We start from the raw sequence: 21,686 nt of genomic DNA, 5'->3' as shown, positions 1-21,686 counted from the left end.
CATCTTACAGGAAAACCAGTCATCTTTATTATCTCCAGCCATAGCCTTTTCCATAGTAGTGCCCACAGACTGAAGATTTTCAAGCAAAATTGCCCGAATCTGGACTTCAGTGTCTATCATTGCATAATACCACACTGCATCATGCATTTCCACTCAGATATAATTATTTTAGGCAACCTATACAAGTGGGTAATATTTCTGCAGTGTGCAGCATTTACATAGCACAATTTATTTCTGTTTACTTCACTGAACCATTGGTGAATTTGAGGATGCCTTTCATAAACAATTATTCTGCTCTAATAGTAAAAAGTAACACATTTGCTTTACAGACACCTCAGTGAAGCACTCCTGTCAACATGAATTGTCTGTCAAGTGCTTTAAAATATTTTGAAAAAATATGGTATGCCATCTGGCTCCCAAACGCTCATTAAATCCATTGGAATATGAGTTTTTAAGGAAGCTAACATCACATGATGCCCACCACTTTAAAAAAGAAAGAAAGAAAGAAAGAATGCATTTATAGAGGATACAAACAAGAAAAAAAGGAAGTGGTTAAATTTTGTTTATAATTTAATTTCCTTCAACTAAGAACATGCCAGCCATTTCAGAGAATAAAGACAGATGACAGCTCCTACTCCCAGGAGTTTATGGTCCAAGTTTATTTTCCAAGTGACATGAAGAAGGGAAAAAAAAATCTAGCAGGGGAACAGGATGCTAAAGCCATGGACTATTTAGGTTTCTCAGGGGAAGGATGTCCCTATGAATGGAGATTCAGAGGGCATGCTCCAAGTTTCTTTTATGACTTGCCACGTCACTTAGTTTTTCCCCTCCTAACCTCAGTTCTCCCATCTTTGATTGAGGCTAATGGCTGTCAGCTTCCTGTATTGACACAGCCCTAGAGAAAGATCTCCTACTCTACAGTTACTGTCTTTTTCTGTGGAAGCACTTTTAGGCCTTAATGTAGAAAGAGGACTGCACCTGCAAAAACTGAATTACCACATACAGGCCTTAAGCCCCATTTGGGAAGGCATAATCTTTTATTAGGGGAGTTGCTCTATTCATTTTTCACGGGAAACTTAAAAATAAATAGATTAGGGAAGGTTGGGGGAGTTCCCAAAAAACCCTAAGTGTTTAATTTAAAAAACAGGTTTGACATTAATCCTGTATTTCCTGTAATTTTTCAAATAATATTTATCCTATTTACTAATAAGTGCTAGACTTTTATTTGCTGGAATAAGCAAGTGCTTTACAAAAACAGAGGGGTTTTTTGTGGTAATGTGCATTTAGATTCAAAAGCTGTTAAATCTATGTAAATAAACAATTTGATAAATACATGTTAAGCAATTCTACTTACAACACATTGATCCATTGCCTGATGACAACTATGCAAGAGAAAAGAACAGGTTGCAGTCCTGCAGAAAATAGCCCAGGGAGTAAAGGGAAGGAGAACAGATAACCAAACTGGATAAAAAGGAATAAAATAGTAAGGCCGCAGAGTCCAGTAGACAGCGGGACACCATCTCCTGAATAACATGTGGGCTAACAATGGGTAAATTTTCTCCATTGTAAGAACTGGGTAATGTTGTGCCAACTGACCTTATCCAGCCTCTCTGCATTTTCTCAACTCAATGCATAGCTATTTTTAGCAGCAGAACTCTGCAAAATGTTTTATAACCCATTTTGGCTATATTGCTGCATCCAGTTGCAACATCCTTCATAGCTTTAGCTAATCTAGGCTTGCTATTCTGTTAAGCATTTGAGGAAAAAAAATACACCGAGAAATAAATAAGGCACTGAAATCCATTATTTGGCTGTAAATGGAAGCATTTTGCTTTAAGACATCTGTACCTGCCACACTCAGAAATTATGAAGGTAAAGACAAGTCTGTCAATGAAGGGTGGAGGAGGGAGGTTGTAAACAAATACACTTGCTGCCATGGTCTTGTGTTTTGCCATCTGGAACTTTACAACACAGCAGGAGTTTTCAAAACAAGATTCTTGTAAATTAATAAATCTGTTACACTGACAAGAGGGTCATTCTGGTTTTGGTAAGACAGACTGCTCCCTGAGAAATGAGAAAACCCATGTATGTGGAATTAGTGTGCACTGTCTGTTGCTGGCAAGTTTATGTGAACAGGAGACAAGTCATTGCTGGGTAGCAGTTCTTAATGAGCCTCCCACGGCACATGCACGTCAGCCATGCAGAGATTCATTTGATGATAAAATGGTCATGCTATAAAGGGCAGGATGCAGCAGGTATTCCACTCATGGTAACTCAAAAAGCAGCACTCATGTGAAGATCTTTATACCAGCTGAGAAATCACAGCTGTCGCTAATACTAAACATTTCTGTGTACTTTATCAGCCTAGCAAGTAAGTTTTTCTGTCAAAAGTAAAAAACATACAGGATAGCATGCTACCTAACGGTATTAGCATTCCAAGTATTTCCAAACTTGGGAGAGTTACGCTTGTGCGTAAATGAAAATTGCTAAACAAAGCCCAGCTCTACCATCTGACTAAAGTGCTCTCACAGTTAACACTGCTGTTTGCATCTCTCATGCCTCTAGATGTAATTGTTTCATAAGTAAGAATCTTCTGGGTTTATTTGTAACGTATATATGCATTATGCAAAGCACACATCAGCTGATAGAAGAATTTCTAGGTAAAACAAAGCTACCATCAGCCTGGATCACAGCTCCATCTATAGCTCTGTTTCCTATAATAAAATCAGCTCTGTTTTCTACAATAAAATCCATTTATTCTGGTACAGCATGTTTCAGTTCTCTCAGAAGAACACCCACATTAACACATAAATGGCACGTACAGCCATACAAATACTAATGGCGTAGTAGTCATCCATGCATCTTCCTTTGGAGGACAAAGCATTGTAATGCTATGGGTCCTAATTTCTTTTTACAGCATCATTTGAAAGGCACATCGTCTTTTGCAGACATTAGCAAACACAGGTTACAGTTTGCCTTAATTTTCATACCTTTACCACATCCTCTCACCATAAATCATTTAGTTAACAGTGTGCAGCCATTCAATTCCTAGGCACAATAATTTTGTCAGATTATTGCAGTCCTTCCTGCAGCTGATATCTAGCATTGGTACCAATCCCAAAATTTGTGCTCCCCCTCACTGATACACTTCCAGTTCCATTTTGCCTGTATGGCGAGGAATCGGAGTTATCTCATTCCTTCCTTTCCCCAAAGCAAATGCTTTCATTTTTAAAAAGAGCAAAGCAGGGAAGAAAGAAAAGCACATGTGCTAGTGTCACACCCTCTGACCCTTTGGACATACTACCCTGAAGTAAAGAGCTTCCCACATCAGTTTTAGAAAAAGACCTCCCTCTCCCACCTCCCACCCTTGAACTTTCATTGTTTAAATTGTCAGCATGGATACCATTCAACTTACTTTTCCTTCACAGTTTGGGTAAGTAGTTCTCCCAGGTACCACAGATGTCACCTTCCAGCCCCCAAAACCGAACCTCTGCACCTCTACTACAGATATCTGATCCAATGTCTACCTTACACCTAGCATTTTATTTCCTTTCCTCAAAGAGAAAGCATTTGGTCTCTTAATTTCTAACTCTGCATCTATAAATTTCTCCTAGACTTCAGCAGATTTCCAGCAGTAGTGAGAGGAGACTCCACATGGCTAATGTTGGACATGAATAAGCAGATCAAATTTTTTGTCAGCACTGCCAGGATTTCTTGGAGCAAGTCTCAGTCCATGTGCTGAGCTGCCCTATTATAGCACTTGAAGGCCTTTGCTCTGTACTTGTTTTCAGTGGAGACGTGCACTGCTCTCAGTGTCTGTGTCAGCAGACTTGTTTAAAATATCCAGTTGGTGAAGTCTCTGGGATTATTTGCTTAAGCATGGTCCAAGGCATAACTTAAGTCCCTGATTCAGCAAAACTCACAAGCACCTGAAACTCCCACTGAGGTCAGTATGGCTGTAGCGCACACACCAAAGGACTATACCGAATCACAGCCATGGTGACTAATGCACAATGTGGGAGGAAGGGAGAGCGCGTATTCTAGGCCAATTCAGTGAACCATGACTATTAAATCTCAAACTAGAAAATAGCAAACATTACACAAGTTCTCCAAAGCGCTGTACTTTCCCATCATATCTAAGTGTTATAGCACCCAAGAAATCAATTTCAGATTTGAAATGTCAATTTATTCTTGCTGGATTAGAAAAGTATAAATAACTTCTATTTGGAAGTAACATTTCTTTTTTTTTTTTCCCCCTAGAACCATGTCACTTTATTTCCAGAACAGTCCAGAGGAAAAAAAACCAACTATGATTCAACAAAACACCTCATCACACATTTAACTTCTAAGATCATGTTTAAATCCATTGCTGTTCTGTGAAGTGCTTAACATGTTTGTTTGCTTTTTTGTTTAGTAAGAGTCCAATGCACTTAATCCTTTATGAAAAGGATGCCTAGGAGGTTAACTAGTGCATGTGAGAAAGACAGAGAAGGAGGTACATTATAATTAGCCACTAGACATGCTAGTTCTAGCTATAAAAAAGTAATTTAAAGTTATAAGCAAGACATTACATTCATGCCTTAGGCACCTCTTTTATATTTGGAATCACTATTTCAACATCTAATATCTCTTCCAGAAGCATTCTATTGTGTTACTAAATATAGCAGGAAGATAACATGAGCCAGCTATAAACTATTGTAGATTTGTCAATAGTGCTTTTAGTTATAAGAACATGGGCTTTCTATCTGTGTCTTTTCCACTGCCAGACACAAATAAGCTTTTAACAAAAAACATTAACCAGAAGATGACCAGAATCTAGTATTTGCCCTTGAAAAAAACACTACTTCCTTAAAAATGTTGCTTTTGTCAGGATTGTAATAGAAAAATCATGCAGATAGATCTTCAGACACACAAAAACAACTAGAAAGAGTTCCAGCCTCTGTTAGCATTATCTGATGATAAAGTCCAAAAATCTCTAAAGTACAGGTTTGCTAATTTTTCTCCAAACTAGCTCCTGTACTTGACAGAAGATGCTTCTTGTACTGGTGGATTTAGCCATTACTCGATAAAAACAGGGTTGTGGGCTAATTAAATCACAGCTGCGCGAGTATGCTCCATTACTGTCAGCTATGAGAGTGTGATACTTCACAGTCAAAACCAAACCTGTTACACAGATCGGCAGCAAAAGTAGTAAAGAGAGCAGATGGGAAAATTCCCACATCATCTCGTTCATCAGTAACACGCTTACGCGGAGTCCACACAACAGAGGTTTGCCAACATAAATACATGACAGTGCAAAGACAGACACATCCTACTGATTGATCGTTTTCCACCAGCATGACCTCTGAAGAGATGCAACTGCTCTGGGAGCAGACAGCTTTCACAGCTTGGCTTAGCTGTCTGAGACTGCTGTGCAGCTCTGAAAGCAGTTCCTGCTATCAGCCTAGACTTCACCTGCACTGGGGGGCTCTGGCAACGTAGCAATCACCACAGAGGCCCCACTGACGTGGAACTAGCTACATTCTGTTGTGGTTCTCATTTCCCAGACATCCAAACACTTGGTCACATCCAGTAACAAACCTCACCGACCTAGTGTTGGAGTGGAGCCTTAGCATCATTTACGACATTTACATCATTTAGCATCATTTACGAGGCTTAGTGTCGAAAAAAGAAATAGCTGTGGTTGGACCAGACAATGTTTCACTGATCTCTTTAATTACAGGGCTGTTTCTCTTCCCACCCAATTCCCCACTGGCACATTCACTGCTGACATGTCAGTCTTTACTAAGAGAACTGTAGCAACTTTCCCAGACTCAGAAACTGATGTTCAGCCCTGGCTGATCCTGTGCTGTGGAGAACAGTTGAGAAATGTTACCCACAGAATTTTATATTTTAGTATTTAGTTCTTCTCAGAACATCTAAGTGTTCACCAACAGTGCCAAATCAGAGAAACCAAATTACAAGAGCACTGTTGTGTTTTGCAGTTATGGCCAAGTTTTATCTGCATTTGACATGAGGTTAACGTGGATTTCCTTATCAAGGAGTGTTCTAGGTAAGAAAAAGAACAAATGAGAAATATTGCTGCCATTTTCTTGAGCACAGCTGCAGCAGACCTCCAGACAGCAAGATGGTTGTGGCATTCACAACTGGACCACTCAACCAGTCTCTGGTTCTTCAGACAGAATTCAAAGGTCATCTCATTCTTGCTCTCTTTCTCCTGTTTACTGGAGACCTTCTCAACAGAACCACTCCAGCTTTCTGAGAATTATGTCTAGCAGTTTCTGCCAGAAATCACCAATTCGGTATTAAGGAATATGCATTAGGTGCAAGTAATCAAGAATACTCTATGCGTAGGCAGGATAAGTGCCCATTTTCTTAGGAGTTTTAAAACATGTATCTCTTTGCATGTGTTCTTACCCTCCATGAAATGGTTGATCTTTATAAAGCCCAGTATTATTTTATTTTTAAAAACTATTAAATTTCATCCTTATAAAAAAGATATTGTGTGTCAGAGATCTTGAATTACTGAATGGAAGGAATTTCAGTGATATGCAGGGGAAAACAGTTACTTGCGTACTTTAAACTTAGAAGTTGGACAGAGGCATACAATAAACCTTTGATAAGGAGCAAAAAATAAGCAGATTTTCCTGATCTGTGTGTATTCAAAAGAGAGACTGCAATTGCCTACCAGAGGAGTAGAGAACAATTCTTTGAACTGTAAACTTTTTAGAGCTAGCATTCTTCAGCTTACTGAGAAGTTCAACCAGCTGAAATAAGAAATTTGACCTAGGGCACATCCCTTGTTGTGGAGAACAAAGTCAATGACCACTTTAAAGTCATTCTGCTGCTGATTCATCTTCTCTCCCAAGCATCCACAGATATACCATGAGAAAATACTGCAGCAACTAACCACAAAAGATTTTGGGGCTAGCAGCTGTTACAAACCAAAGCCTACTCTGCAATTGTGGATCTGAAAATTTATAGGTTTGATTGAAAAGTGAACAAGTCTTCCATGCTTTACAGTGCTAGTAAACAGCATCACCTTTGATCTAGTGCCTCAACTGTACCAGTGGGACAACCTTTTTTTGAGAAAAGGATAACACAGCCCCAATACCTCTGTATTTTCCCGAGTATGAAAATCATCCAACTCAGTTTCTTTCAGACATACTCATTCCTCTAGGGCAGATGAGATATTTTCTTTCACTATTTAACAGTAGGGGGCATATTCAGTGTATGCCAGCAAAGTTTAATGAAATCAATGAAGTAGCACTGATTTGCAGTAATTGAGAGTCCAACCATGTGTTCTAATGCCAAAGAATCTGGATATTTTAAGGGCTTATATTGCCTTCCTGTTTGGGAAGGGGAGTGTGTGTGGGGAAATCACAGTCCGTTTGCTTTGTGCAATGGGGTTCATCTAAAATAGCAGAGACAAGAGAACACCTGTACAGATATTTTAAAATCCTGACATTTTCCTTTCTGCCTTTGTAATTACAGTGTATTTTTTCTTGCTGCGCTAGCCAAATTTCCACTCTACACTCCTGTACAGGCTGTTCCCAACACTCTGAAATTAGAACGTAGCTAGTGTTTGGACACATACTGTGAATTGGTTTTGATCTAAATGACTACTAGATGCAAACATCAGAAGGCCTTTGGGTTCTGCATGCCACATAAACTGAACCATAATATGGGCACTAGAGTTGGCTGCAAAGTGCAACCGAGTGATATTCATTTACAGGAGGAATTTTTACAAGTTGATGTTACTATGTTTAAATTGTCTTTACTCCACTGAGTAGGAATAGCAGAGAAGAGCTGATTTTGACACTTCTCTTTTCAAAGGAAATAGTATAGCAGAAGGAATGGATAAATAGTAATTTCTGACATTACTAATATTCAGTGTAACTGTTAGGATTTGATAGGCACGCATGAAATGCTCATTAGGTTACATTTTGAATGGCTTTTGCATGCTGCAGATTGGACATAGCAAATTAATTTTTGTTTTGTTCCTTGTTTCAGGCTGACTTTGATCAGAGTGTTCTTCAGCTGTTACAATGGCTCAGCTATGTCTCTCACCCACAGAATTCAGTCTCTAGGAGACTTCTCTAGGGGAAGGGTTCAGATGTTCCAGCTGCTGATTGTATTCAGAGGCAGGTCTAATCCATTAGAATCTACTTACAAATTCACAAAAAGTCTTTACTTTCAAAACAAGTTTTGTATCACATACCTCACAAGAACAGGAAACATCAGGAAACTGAGGCTTAAAAAGGTGAGACCTCGGGTGTTCAAGAGCAGCTTCTAACTTCCAAGGCTCTCAACAAGTTTGTCTCCTAGAAAGTAAGAGCAATTTGGATGACACTGTGGAAGGAGAATGCATTGCATCCACACCATTTCCCAAGAGTCCTCTAGTATTAGTGTTACTGCATAGAAAGTGGACACTACCCCTGTTTATTAATGCAAACCTGCAACTCCTGATGTGTTTTTTATTTAACTTATACTCAGTGTGATATATATATATTCTTAAAGCACACCAATCATATCAAGCCTTTCATGTAATTCAGGAATACAGATGCCTAGTTTGAGATTTCAGATGTGTTTTGACATGAGAACAACAATGCAGCTCAGGCCTACGGCAGCAGCAGCTGTTCTAGACACGAGCAGCAAACAAATACAAGCTTAAGAGACTAGGTAAAGACTGAGGGCTGCATTTTCAGCCTTATACATCCAAGTTACTCCTACGTCCTTTCACAGAGCTGGATTCTAGTAACTGAGGTAAGATCACAAGTAAGTTCGCTAAGATTCAGGTCCCATATACAGGTCTTCCAAATACTTTTCTCTTTCCCATTTTTTCCCCACATTTAATGTCCATGTCCTCCCCATCCACCATCACCATTCTCAGCTCTTTTATTTCTATATACAAATATTTCAAGTATGCCAGCTTATGAATGATTAAGTCATTCAAAAGAATTATGACACTGGTTTTGCTGAAGTGAAAGTTTCGATCTCCTTAAGATTTACCATTAACCATTGATCAAAGTGCAGAGAAAGTGCACCCGAGAGTGACTTGAGAAGTATGCATATTGCAGATTCATGATAAAAATCCAAAGATGATGGATGGGTGCACTGGCATGTCCTACAAAAACCAGTGGCATCACTATTTATTGTGCACATATATGAAAGACTATACCATAGGAGTTTTAGTAATGCCAGACACAAATTTTTTTAAGTAGACAAGTGGATTCATGTGCTTCATTAAAGTCAATATACACCTTTAAACACATTTGCTTAAAGCTACTGGAAAGAACAAGCCATTTAAAACATTTTGCCAGCCCTGTGAAAAAAGCCAGAATGCTCAGAAGCCATGTTTTTAAGCCTATGCAAAACTATCATAATTGTCGTTACTGCTATAAGGCAGAGGTAATGAAGTGAGGGTGAACAGGATTTCAGGGACCTTTGGCAAGCCAGACGTTAAACACATATTAGAATTACTCAATAATCACAATACCAAAAAAAACCCCAACCCAAAGAAATAGTCTTACTTCTACCTGCACAGCCATGATGTTTTTGTGGGTGCTTTTCTCCTATGGACACACTGATGTCAGATCACAGTTCTGAAAAACAAATAAAGCTGCTTTTCTATATTCTCTATTCTGCATTTCTACAAATCATATTGCCTCCTCCACTTAATTAAGGAAAGTTAGACTAGATGCTCCTTCTTTACAGAGAGGACTTAATGCTGCATCACTCACTGCTAGCAGAATCTACGTCCTGGTCAGTCTTAAATAACGAGGAGTCTATCACAGTATCTGAAACATTTAGTCTCTAAACATTTTTGCAAACACTTTTAGGATTAACTTTCTACCATTTTCCCAGCAGCCACATGTATATAGTAGACACGTAACCGCATTCAGATCAAGAAAATCTCCTAGTTAGGCAGTTACTGTCTGACTGCTGTGCACAGCAAACTTCTTCAGGGCAAACGAGTCTTTTCCCACCAAACACTTTTGCCCTCAGTGAAAGTTTGGGTAGATGCTTCACCCTCAGGGTTAGGGACTATCTCTCAGTATACTCCCAGCATATCCACTACACTTCTTCCTCTAGGGAAAGCACTTCATAACTATTATGCACCTGATATGCTGTTGACAAGACCAAACTAGTCAGTCATGATCAGACTGAGATGGAAGTTACCTACCTCTTCTGAAGTTACTTGCAGAAATAAGGAGACTGAAAAGATCAGCCAGATCCTCTCTTCTCTCTACAATTTTTGCATTATATTTATAATTCCAAACTTCAAACATTATGGAATCTGGAGACTTTTTCTCTATGAGCAGAAATATCCTCCTATGAATTCTGAAATTAAGTTCTGGTAATTTTATTGTCAAATTCTTTACAAGTAATTTATGTTTAATGTTTGCGTACACATTTTGATTTAGCTGTTTGCTAAGAAAATATTTATTAAGATCAGAAGTTTAACATAGTAAATCAAACACTTAACATTCACTGGACTTCAAACATAAGATATAAAATACCTTACAAAATTTTTTTATGGGATTACAGAAAGCAAATGCACAGGGTTTGTCTGTTTCTACACTGAATTAATCCCAAGCCAAAACCAAAAATAACCCCTAAAAGATCACAAAAAAGGCATGATAAACTGCATTTTTGTCATTGTTGCACTGCTATGTAATAAGCCCTTTTTACAAACATTTACTTAATGTTAAAAAAAAAATCAATTAAAAATGTATTCCAGCTAAAAGAACTATTGGATTAACAGCTGATTTTTAACTGACTTTACACCATGAAATTCTATTAATAGAGGTACCTTAGTCACTTAGTTTAAAATATGGAGTAGAGATAGAAAAAAATTAACCTTTAGTAGTCTTTAATATAAAATGCACTAAATTTTCCAAAATAAGATTATGACACACTAGTGCCAAGTTATGCTGACAAAAGCTGATATCAGCTTCCTTCTAACTAAAATTCATTTCACAAAACCGTTATATATTACATGAATATTCAAGTAAACTATTTAAAAATATTTAAAAATGCAAAAACTGAATTATACAGTGTTTCAGAGAGATGGTTAATTTGGGAATGCTGTCATGTCGAACTATATATATAGATATATTTTTTCTTGTTTTTAAGACCATCATGATACTACCTGATATTACAAGAAATCCTTGTCATTAACACTTGATACTTTTCAATGTATAACTTCAAAAAAAATTATAAGGATTTAACATTTCACTGTGTACTTGTTCATCACTGTTTCTGTGTACTGTGCGACACTGAATCACACTACTGGCTTCCCTTTGTAAAGTGCTGAGTATCAGCCAAATTACATCAGATTTAACTGGAGATGACAATGCTCAGCGTCTTGCAAAAAAATCACCATTAAATTTCTATAATCAAACAGTAAAATAAAAAACCCACAAGTTCAGCTGAGTAGCGTGTGTGTTCACCAGTGTCAAATCTCTTAACAGAACCCTGAAAGACTAACAACGCTTTTTTTGCAGGCTGCATTCTTTATATCCACCAGCTGCAATGACATTAAAATATTTTATTAATTATTCAAACACTGGACACCTTCTCTGGTTGAAGGTGAGTTGCTCACTAGTTTTGGTCAAGTGGCTTTTGGGAAACTTTCAGAGCAAAATAACCCGGCAACAGGAAATTGGAATGGAAAATGCCAACCATGCACAGTCATATTACTGCAGGAATTGAGTAACACATGCAAGACAAAGAAGAGGTCAGAACATACCAAAGTAGCAATGGTTAAGAAGTTAGTAAAGTTTTCACAGTGTTTCATACAGCCTTTTACTTTAACACAAGTGCATCACTTACCACCACTATTGCTCAGACATTTTAAAACATCTCTTGGCCATGCAGATCAGTTTGAGAAGAAAACAGCAAATTACACTTCTTAGGCATTTTTAGACATTAAGTACAACTTATAATTTTATTTTTTATATTCAGTCTTATCAAACAGATGTTTTCAAGATATAGTGTTGGGCTTTAACATTCCTTCCAATTTTTTTGGATCCTAAGCACTAGATGCCCAAAGAACTGGCCAAATATACAAAGCTAAGCTTCGTTCAAATAGCCAAGTTATTATATAAACAGAAGGTATGGGGAATTTTTATTGGCGCTCCTAAATTTCTTCCTTCCTAACCTTGAGATGATCCTAACCTTGAGATGGTTGAATTTTATTCACTTGTTCACATACATCTTTGCCTCCTGGAAACATTACTCTACTGGGGTGACTTATGAAGAAGTAGAACTAGACTCAAGAACACCACTGACTTTTTTTTTTTTCTCTGTCCAAAGAACAAAATACACATTTTTTTTCCCCACTTGGCAAATTCTATTTGACGCCACATCACCACCACTCAACATTAATTCATAAAACAGAGACTTACTCCACTGTAAGACACAGCAGGGGAAAAATGTCCAGAGGATAAACGGGAGGCTTTTTATCAGATATAATTGCTTGCTCCTAAGGAGAGAATCCAGCTTCCCCTTAGTAATTCTTTCATAAATTAATAATTTGTTAAAATCATAGTCACAAGAATTTTAGCTATTACACAAAATTCAAGTTTAAAAAAACAAGAATAAATTAGTTACAGCCTTGTAAACAATTGTTCATTTATGTAACATACTTGGGGGGAAAAAAAAGTTCCTCTATATAATAAATCAAGACAGTACAAGGCACACATCACACTTAAGAATCCAAAGTGATAAAACCAGCAGATGTCTTCATCTTCTTTGTTCGCTGGTGTAATTGTGCTATAGACACTGTAAAAATATGTAGATTTTTGTTTACATTACAGTCATTTGAAAATATTTCATGACTGTGCTTTTTCTGGTAAAGTATTTGTGCTATTTTACAGAACAGTATGATTTGAAGCTCTTGGAATTAATCTTCTCAAATGTTCTCTACAAAGCTGCCGGGGAAAAGGCCAGTTTTTCCATTTCGTTGCAGAGTGCCTTTGAACCAGCCATCCTCACGTTTTTTGTGTACAAAAACAATGTCACCTTCCTTAAGTTCAAGTTCCGCTTCGCTCTGTGGAGGATAGGATACCACAACCCTGTACCTGTGTGATTAGGAAAAAAAAACCCTTCGTTTAGGTTGGCTTTATTGTTGGGTTTTTTTTTTTTTTTTTTTAAAACATTGCTTTTAAAAATATTCCTGTGCCTGTTAAAACTTATGAAAACAGGAAACTGCCTAGACCTGTTTGTGGAGTACATAATAACTTAAGTACATCCTGAACAGAAAATAACAATAGCAATGTAATGAATTTAAGTCAAATGTATGCATCTCCTATCAAGTTCTTTTCACCAAGATTCCTGTAAAAATATATACCATGGTTAAATAACAGGAGAAAATTGTAAACATATTTTTGGATAAAAATTTGCAGACTCTTCCAGTCAGCCTGACTCAGCAATAATCAAAGCAGTCACAGCAGTAACTGGGCATAATTTTACAACTGTATGTTTAATATGATATTATCCCAGAGTACGCTCTTAAGGAAAGGCACAGAACAAAAAGCAGCAATTAACAAAACCAATTAATTTGCATTGTTGTTCTAAATTATTTTTGTTTATCTTAGAAAGTTTTCAGGATAGAATGCACGCCATCTTATTTGGACACAGTTGCACAATTTGTGTACTACTATATTAAAAGTAAACATTTTTAAAAGTGTTCAACTCAATTTTCTTAAGCACCTGACAAAAGTGTATTTTTTTCAGTTTTTCACAGTAACATCATTTTTCAAATAAGAGCACATTAAAAAGAGGCTACACTCTTCTATATTTTTAAACGTGCATAACACCACTCAATCTCTTCTACCATGGTTTGAGTTCACATCAACCTAAAATTTAAGTGTCACAGCTCTGTAGACAATTGCGTCAGCTTCTTTATCAAGTTTTCTGACACATGTTGTAACTCAGTTTCTAGTTACACAACCCATAATGTCTGCATGTTGAAATCAAGTAGAATCCATGGCTGACTGTAGAATTCAAAATCTTCTAAGGTTAAGAGCCTTAAATACAGTGCTAGGAGATCTGTTGGATAAAATCTGATTTCCAGTTAAAAGCAGAACACTTTGCACCCATGAAGATTATGTATTACTTAATAGACTTAAGATAATTATTATCTTAATAACTGTTAATTTTACTTCATCTTAATAAACTGTCATTGTTGCACATTTTTCGCATGTTTTCTGCATATTTTGTGAAAACAAAAATAACAGGATACTTCTAGTAAAGGATGGAATACCAACTATAACTCAATACACATGTAATAATACAAGTTAATTCTGTAATACTGAAATGGAGAAAGATACTATATTATAGTAGTACATTTTGCTTAAGAACATGTAAACCAAAAATTAAGTCTGCCCATATAGTTAAAAGGATTCAGAAAAGAGTAGCAGCACTGTGTAAATAATTAAAGTCTCTTGGGAAATCTATGTATAGCAAATCATATTAGAACTTAATCAGTTGTCAAATGTTATTTATTAGTGACTTACAAGCTATGACTTTGTTTCAGTCATGACAATCCGCAGATTTCAGAGCACTGGAATTATTAGATTCGTGCTTCGCAGAAGTTAACAAACCAATTACAAGATTTATTAGTGTACAACTTCAGAATGCTCCTCACCCAACCTAGGCAGCATAGCAGATGCCTGCACGAACTTCTGCTGTGGGCAACTTGGGTTTTAATGCTGACTTATGACATAAGAAGCAAACATAAACTGTATTTAATTAAGACTGTAAACTACTTGATATAAAACAATAGCCTCTACTCTGGCAGGAGAAGGTAGTAAAGGATAAAGAACTACAATAAAGCTATGAAGAACTTCTGCTATTGTAATAAAGCGCTTGCTTTCTGGCTGAAAATTAACCAGCACACTACATAACATACATATAGCACTAGTTTTATCCAAAAGAAAGCCAGTTAAAAAATGGGTTTCAAGAAGGATCCTGCCTTAACTTGCATTCTGTCAAGTTCGGCCCTGTAAACATTTGTCTTGAAATACACTTGGTTTCAGTTTCTAATGCTGTCCATCAGTAACATCTGTGCTCTCCTGAATTGATAGACTAGTCTGTTCTTTCCCTAGCTTCTGCTGCTACCTGTGGAGTGTTAAAACCAACATCTTTGCAAAAACCCATCTTCCCTTTGCCCTCCCTCGAGGATCACTGATTTGCGCAGAAATACTGTTCTCTTCAGCTCTTTGTACAGTTTTGAACTCCCTCAACCCTGCAGTAATTTAGTACTTCTCATTAACTTTTAGCTTCCCAACTACTTTGATATCAATCTTGTAATCTAATTTCTAAAACAAAGCATAATACCCCTGGTGTTAAAATGCTATTTTACTATATTTTTCGATGTTTAATGAGAAGGAACCCATCAGGCTTTGCACCTTTAAATCTTATCTTCTTTTGTTACGACAAGCCATCAAATTTTATGGCACATTTTACAAATTCTATTTGCCCAAATAAAGGTGATCAGATCCAGACTCATCACACATTCACACAGCTGTCTATTCAGATCACTTTTGATCAGCTATGGAACAAAAACTATTTTTCCATCACCTATTTCATCATCTACAACATACTGCCAAAACTGTCAATTTCATGCAGAGTAAAAAGCTTATGCTTCAGCTCAAAAGTTCATTGCCAGGTCCCTGGAGAAAAATAATCACATTTACTAAGCGTGACCTATGTTTTGGAAAAACATGTTCATTCCCACATGTTTGACTCTTCCAAAACACTTCCTTGTTTATCTCCCTATTCAGTCTTTGCAAATGTTTTCAATGTCTGAAGGTGAAATTTGCAGATCCTTTGTGAGCACCTAATCTATTTTACACAGACCTAAGCTGCACAGTATATATTTTCTTCTATTTTCTTTGACTGTCTTATGCTATTTTTCATTATTTTTCAAAATATTATCCTAATACTTTATAATCAGCTAGTGATAAAATATTAATATTGTAAGAAGTACTTTAGCTTCCCAGAAGCAGCCACTATATTTGCCATCAGTTCTTTCTTGATATTCCTAATGTGTCTGGCTGTATCCCACAGTGCTCTTGCACTCTGTATTTGTTTTTTTGGGGGGTTTTTGGGTTTTTTTGGTTTGGGTTTTTTTTTTAAGGAGGGCGATGGTAGCAGTGGTCTGTCTTCACATTTCTCCATTCTACTTCTCATTTTTAATATTGGCATTTCTCACATTTTTCAGTAACATGAAAAAGATTGTATCTTTCAGGTGTTTTTCCCTTTCTTCATTGCTTCTGTTTCACTAGACACAAAATACTGCTTTTCTTCCCAGCTATTTGTAGTTGATTTTGGGACAATTATCTGTGGTTTTCCTGATCACCAAGTGGATAAAAATATTTTCTCACATGCAGAAAATTTTAGCTGAGGAAAACACAGAAAGTTAGAATTACTATTATTACCCAAGTCAAATTCATACTTATTCAACTTCTTGCTTTAGTTTCTTTTTCTTGCACTTTGAATTTTTACTTTTCAGCTCACCTATGCCCTGCAGTTGTGCAGCTTTCCTGTCCGCTGAGTAGGTGCCTCGACTCCTACAGATAACCAACACCCATGGAGGGCAGACTGGTTCTCAGCATTTAACAGCATTAAATGCTGCCAGATGTGATAAAACCTGCTGCCCTCTAAAGCCACTGGCCTGCTCAGTGGAAGCAGATGTTACACCAGTCATTTTGTGGTGAATAAAATGACTTAGCGGCACTTTAATTACAGAAGAAAATTACTGCTATACTTCACTGTAACTGGATGAAAGATTCATATTATAGTTTAGGATATGCAGTGATGTGTATTTCGGTTCAACTTCAGGTCTTTTAATGCCACTGTGGGGTGCTGGGAAATTTATCATTACAGTGCTGTATACTTACTGTAAAACTTAAGGCTATTTAATCAATGTTTCCCCTCTAAAAGAGAAAGTTCATGAAAAGAGCTTGAAATAGTCTTTTACCTCTTGTCATAGAAAAAACTAAATCCCTCCGATAACCAAATTACTGTGCATTCATAGCATAACATGGCTCCCTCTGACAATTGCAGGGAGTTGGGACTAGCTTTCTAACGGAAAGACAGTGATCCTTGGCCTTGTCTGCACTGCATCAATACAAGAAATGACAACATCCAAGACAACTTGTGTCTTGGCTGGAAAATCAGAAAAAATGACCAGGAATTCTCCAAATTGGAAGCAAGGTTTGGCTGAAATTTCTGTTTAACCTCTCTGTTCCTTCTGTACAAGGAATACATGAAAGACCATGGACTGCAGTGAGCAACCAACGGAGTTCACAGGAGAAGAGTGAATACAGGAATGGGAACTACAGAGAAGACCTGCAATACTAAGATGGAAGGGAATGCCATCATCTTCCCTTCCTTTAGTGAAATGGCCACTGGTATTAAGTATCCATCTGCAAATCCATGTCACAAAGAGCTTGTTTGCTATCAAATAAATCAAATGCTCATCCATTTATTCTGTATGATTGGAAACAAGTTCACAATTTTTACTTCCAATTTTCTGTAGAACATACAGGACAGACACTCTAGAACAATCTGCAATTCTAGTGAATGGAGAAACAGTGGAATTAGAGTAAAAAGTTGATACTGCATCTTAAAGGAAGCAAGGAGTTTGGGGAAAACTCTGTATCCAAAAGAGGAACATTTTCAAGTGCTTTCCAGAGTTGAGCCAGCTACTTTCACTCCTAATTCATGCAGAACCTGACTCCTAAATCCTCTAGTCACCTTTGAAAATAAAACTTGAACACTAATAATTACAGTGCAAAGCCAGAATCAGAATAGGAAGAGTACTGTTTCTTTTTCCAGTCAGATTGTACCCTGTGATTTGAATTGTAATATGTAAGAGCAGAATAATATTAGCAGGAAATTTCTCTGTTCTTCAGCTTTCTGTTGAGCTTACCCTCATGAATATTTTCCTCCTCAACCCCAAATTTTCACAGAAGATACTACTGCATCATCAGTATGTTTCTTACCTACCCCTTCTTCCAGACTATGAAGATTAATCAATGCTTATAAATTACTTTGAAGATATTGAGTACAATGTAAGTAATATGCATTATTAAACAACACATTTTAAGCAATTCGGCCTAAGACAATGGAACCATGACGAGCATATCAGCAGGAAAAACAACACTGCCCTGAAAAGGACAAAGGCAACCCAGACAAAATTCTGTTTAAATACACTGACCAAAATGTAACAATTCTGCATGACTACCAGGAAGAATGATCTTGTGGTAGCACTTCTCTGGTAGCAATTATCACTTAAATAATTATCACTTAAATAATAGTAAGGATACAGAGATATATTAAAAAGAAAGTTCGAGCGTATATTATTTCTAGATCAGTAAAAACATAAAACATCATTCTCTAAGTAGTTTTGAGAAAAAAAAATTTCCATCATGGAAGTGAAAAGAGTACTTTTTGTGAGGATGCAAATATCTTCACCCAAATATCCACTGGTCATGCCAGAATGAATTTGATATTATTTTCACATTCAAAGCATAAAAACATGTTAGTGTGCCAAACAGACTTATGATAATGTGAAAATAAATTATGTTATTCTTGAAGAAAAGTCTTTCAGGTTTTATTTTCCATACTACACTAAGTGTAAATCTACTTCCGTAAGTGTAAATCTACAGAAGTTCAGTACGCAACAGAAATTTCCTGCAAGGAAATTGTATAGAAACAGTAATAATATTTTTAAAAAATATAAAATATAAAATATAAAAAAAATGACAGAAGTAAAATAAAAGACCAAGTAGAAACTTATGTACTCTCTGGCTCTTAATACACGGACATAGCTTAAGATCAATGGGCCTCTGGAAATAGAACGGTATTTCCACACACCATGAGTTAACAGTATCAGAACAAAGTCTACAATAGCCACCATGAATCTGTTCAGTCCTAGACCTGTTAACATTGCAACTCAACTCTTTTTTTTCTGTATGCCACACAATCCTGTAGCTACTGCAAAAGAAATCCCATGACACTCTTCATATTGCTTGTCTACTACCAGGAATAATAAAAAGAGACAGTAGTTATAAAACTGCCACTTCCTTCACAGTCCATGCAATCTACTGAGGACACAGAAGAAAAGTGACAGAACTTCAAAACAACTGCCCAGCAGTTTCAGAGTCCAAACAACTATGTGTTTTTCAGGCTCACTTGCCAGGACACAGAGGCTGCCCTAGAGCTTGCTGTGTGGAATGCACAGTAATGGGGTATTTGGGTAGTAAAAATATCTTTGCAACAGCTCAAGAAATCACATATTAAACCTACTAATAGATAAGGATCTCATTCACCATATATTTAGGTTGGCAGTTATGCACTGCTAAAAATCTTAAAGGACTAACCTGGTATTTGTAAATGCAAGAATATAATGTATTCATGTTTTGCAAAACAGGAGGCCTATTTTATCTACCTCAGTTCTCATACCAAACCTGTGATCACTGTATTTGAGTTTCTATTCATTCCAAAGCCTCAAAGTAACACAAAAGTAAGCAAACATAAACACGAATGTTAGTTGATAAGCATATAAAGCATTGTTAAAAAAGTAAGTTTCAACTTACTATAAAATCTCAGCATTTTGAAGCAGTTCTAATATACACTGCAAGTATCAGAGAGTGGATTTTTTCTTGGTTTGCCTGAGTCTAGCTGCATAGGATAAGTTTACCTTTCACAGACAAGAGGCCTGGATTCATTCAGGACCAGACCCAGGGATGAGCAAGGCTGCCGAGGCGGTGGTGCTATTGGAATAGAGGAATCCAGGGAACTTGTTTTCCGATGCAGTGTCTCCTGTGCCAGCCCAGAGACCTCACTGTCCGCGGGACAGGGTCCAGCTTTGCTGTGACCACCTGCTGATGGAAGCTCTGGCCCAACTGCACCTTGCAGGGCTAACTCTGCGGCTGCTTGCTCAGACTCCAGCGTTGGTGATGCTGGAGGTGACAATCGGGGCTTGCGTTTAGTGGATGCTCCAGAAAGCAGTTTCAGCAAACCTTTTTTTTCTTTCTGTAAACCAAAAGCAGTGCTTCGTTTTAGAACAAAAGTCTCCTGTGAAGAGTTGAACACTTCCTTCTGAGACATGCCATTGTGATCAGAGAGGACTCGGTAAATTATGAGGAGATATTTGAGATAGTACAAATTACAAAAGGTAATCATGAAAATTATAAGAGAGAAAGATAATTATTAAAATTCTAAAGAGAAAAACAGTAAGTCATTTAGACCATAAATCGGCTAAATCCTTTCACTTAGTTAAGACTTACCTTAAAAGCCAATGGCACTGGCCCAAAAGGTTGTCTAGAAAAAGGAGTGAGGAGTTAGATTCCCATTGTGGGAATCTAAGAAGTAAAACATTTCATTAACATGGATGTTTCTAGGAAGGCATGAAGAGTCATTTCAAACCAAGCAGGGAGAAAAGTCTGCCCTGGAGGCTGCTGTTTAGATAAGTGTCTTATTTATCCTCCCTCAGTAAGGGAAGACCTTCATGATTTAACAGAAATTTGCCACAAGGGGAATGTATTGTGTTTTGCTGCTCTCCTAGAGGGGAGAATTGTAAACATTCTTTTTGCCTGTCCAGACAGGAATCCCTGAAGACTATTACTTACCCTGAAGAGAATTATTTAAGTAGCTTTTGTGTTTCTTGTCTTTTTTTTTTAAGGGGTGTGGCAGTGATCTTCTCACCAACCCTTTGACTGAGTGAATTTAGTACTTAAGAGAGGTGCCAGATTGTAAGCCCTGGAGACAAAAATAAGCTATTTAACCACAGAAAGAGAAAAGCATGAGCAATGTGAGATTTTTATTATAGCTTGGGATGCAGTGGAATTGGTGAACTGTGAATGAAAAATCCTCTGTCCTTCTTCCAAGTCTCCAATAACAAAGTTATTTCAGCAAAGAATTGCTGTCTAGCAAATGGGAAAGAAAAAAAGAAACTCAGAGAAATTAACATAGTCCAAATATGTTAGCATCTTTAACCTCAAACTATAAATAAGTTTTCTAAAATCCTTGCCTAAGGGCACCTCAGTCTGATTTCAGTGGCTATGGCTAAAGTAAATTTAAAACAAAGTTCTAGGTACCTCCATTCAACAATAATCCACAAAAATAATTAAAAAGTGGGTGAGATTAGTGTACAGCCTATGATTAAAACCTTCATAACCTTAATTAAGGAGTGCATGTGGGTGAAGAGTAGTAAAGTTAAAAAAAAATTCTTACTACATCACAATTGTAAAACAAAACCAGTTAGAAAGTTGGAGGAATGTTTCTGCCTGCAATGTAACATTATCACATAGCTTGCTGGACAGTGAGAATGAGTTTAGACACAGAGGAAAATACTTCAAATAGAAGGAAGGAAAGCAGAATCACTACAGACTCTACTGATCTATATTTAGAAAAGAGTTACGTGCTTTTTTTTTTTCTTTGTCCAATAAACATTGCTGGTAAGATGTTTTTCATAACTGCTCAGTGTGACTGCTTAATAAGGAAGGCAACCTAAAAGAATACTGAATTTCACTAAATACGAGGTTTATTTTATTAGACTGAACTTTTATCTTCCTGCATGTTCGTAGGGGTTTTTTTTCTTTTTGTTTTGGGTTTTTTTTTTTGAGTGGTTTTTTTTTTTTTTTTTTGCATTACAGGCTTATTAG

General features: G+C 36.9%; 1 protein-coding gene across 1 annotated transcript in view; it reads right to left on the bottom strand.

The window, feature by feature from the left end:
- Positions 1 to 10,350: 10,350 nt before the first annotated feature.
- Positions 10,351 to 21,686, bottom strand: part of SH3RF1 (SH3 domain containing ring finger 1) — an 89,585-nt gene continuing 78,249 nt past the window's right edge. Inside the window, exons 11-12 of the mRNA XM_074866500.1 lie at positions 19,721 to 20,055; positions 10,351 to 13,088 (exon numbers count right to left, since the gene is read on the bottom strand). Of these exons, the coding sequence (XP_074722601.1) occupies positions 12,920 to 13,088; positions 19,721 to 20,055 (504 nt within the window). The 3' untranslated portion in view covers positions 10,351 to 12,919. The remainder of the gene's footprint in view (positions 13,089 to 19,720; positions 20,056 to 21,686) is intronic.

The sequence above is a fragment of the Strix uralensis genome, chromosome 4, assembly GCF_047716275.1.
Source record: "Strix uralensis isolate ZFMK-TIS-50842 chromosome 4, bStrUra1, whole genome shotgun sequence".
Classification (NCBI taxonomy): domain Eukaryota; kingdom Metazoa; phylum Chordata; class Aves; order Strigiformes; family Strigidae; genus Strix; species Strix uralensis.
The sequence above is the reverse complement of the archived record's forward strand: the minus strand, read 5'-3'. Positions and strand labels throughout refer to the sequence as shown.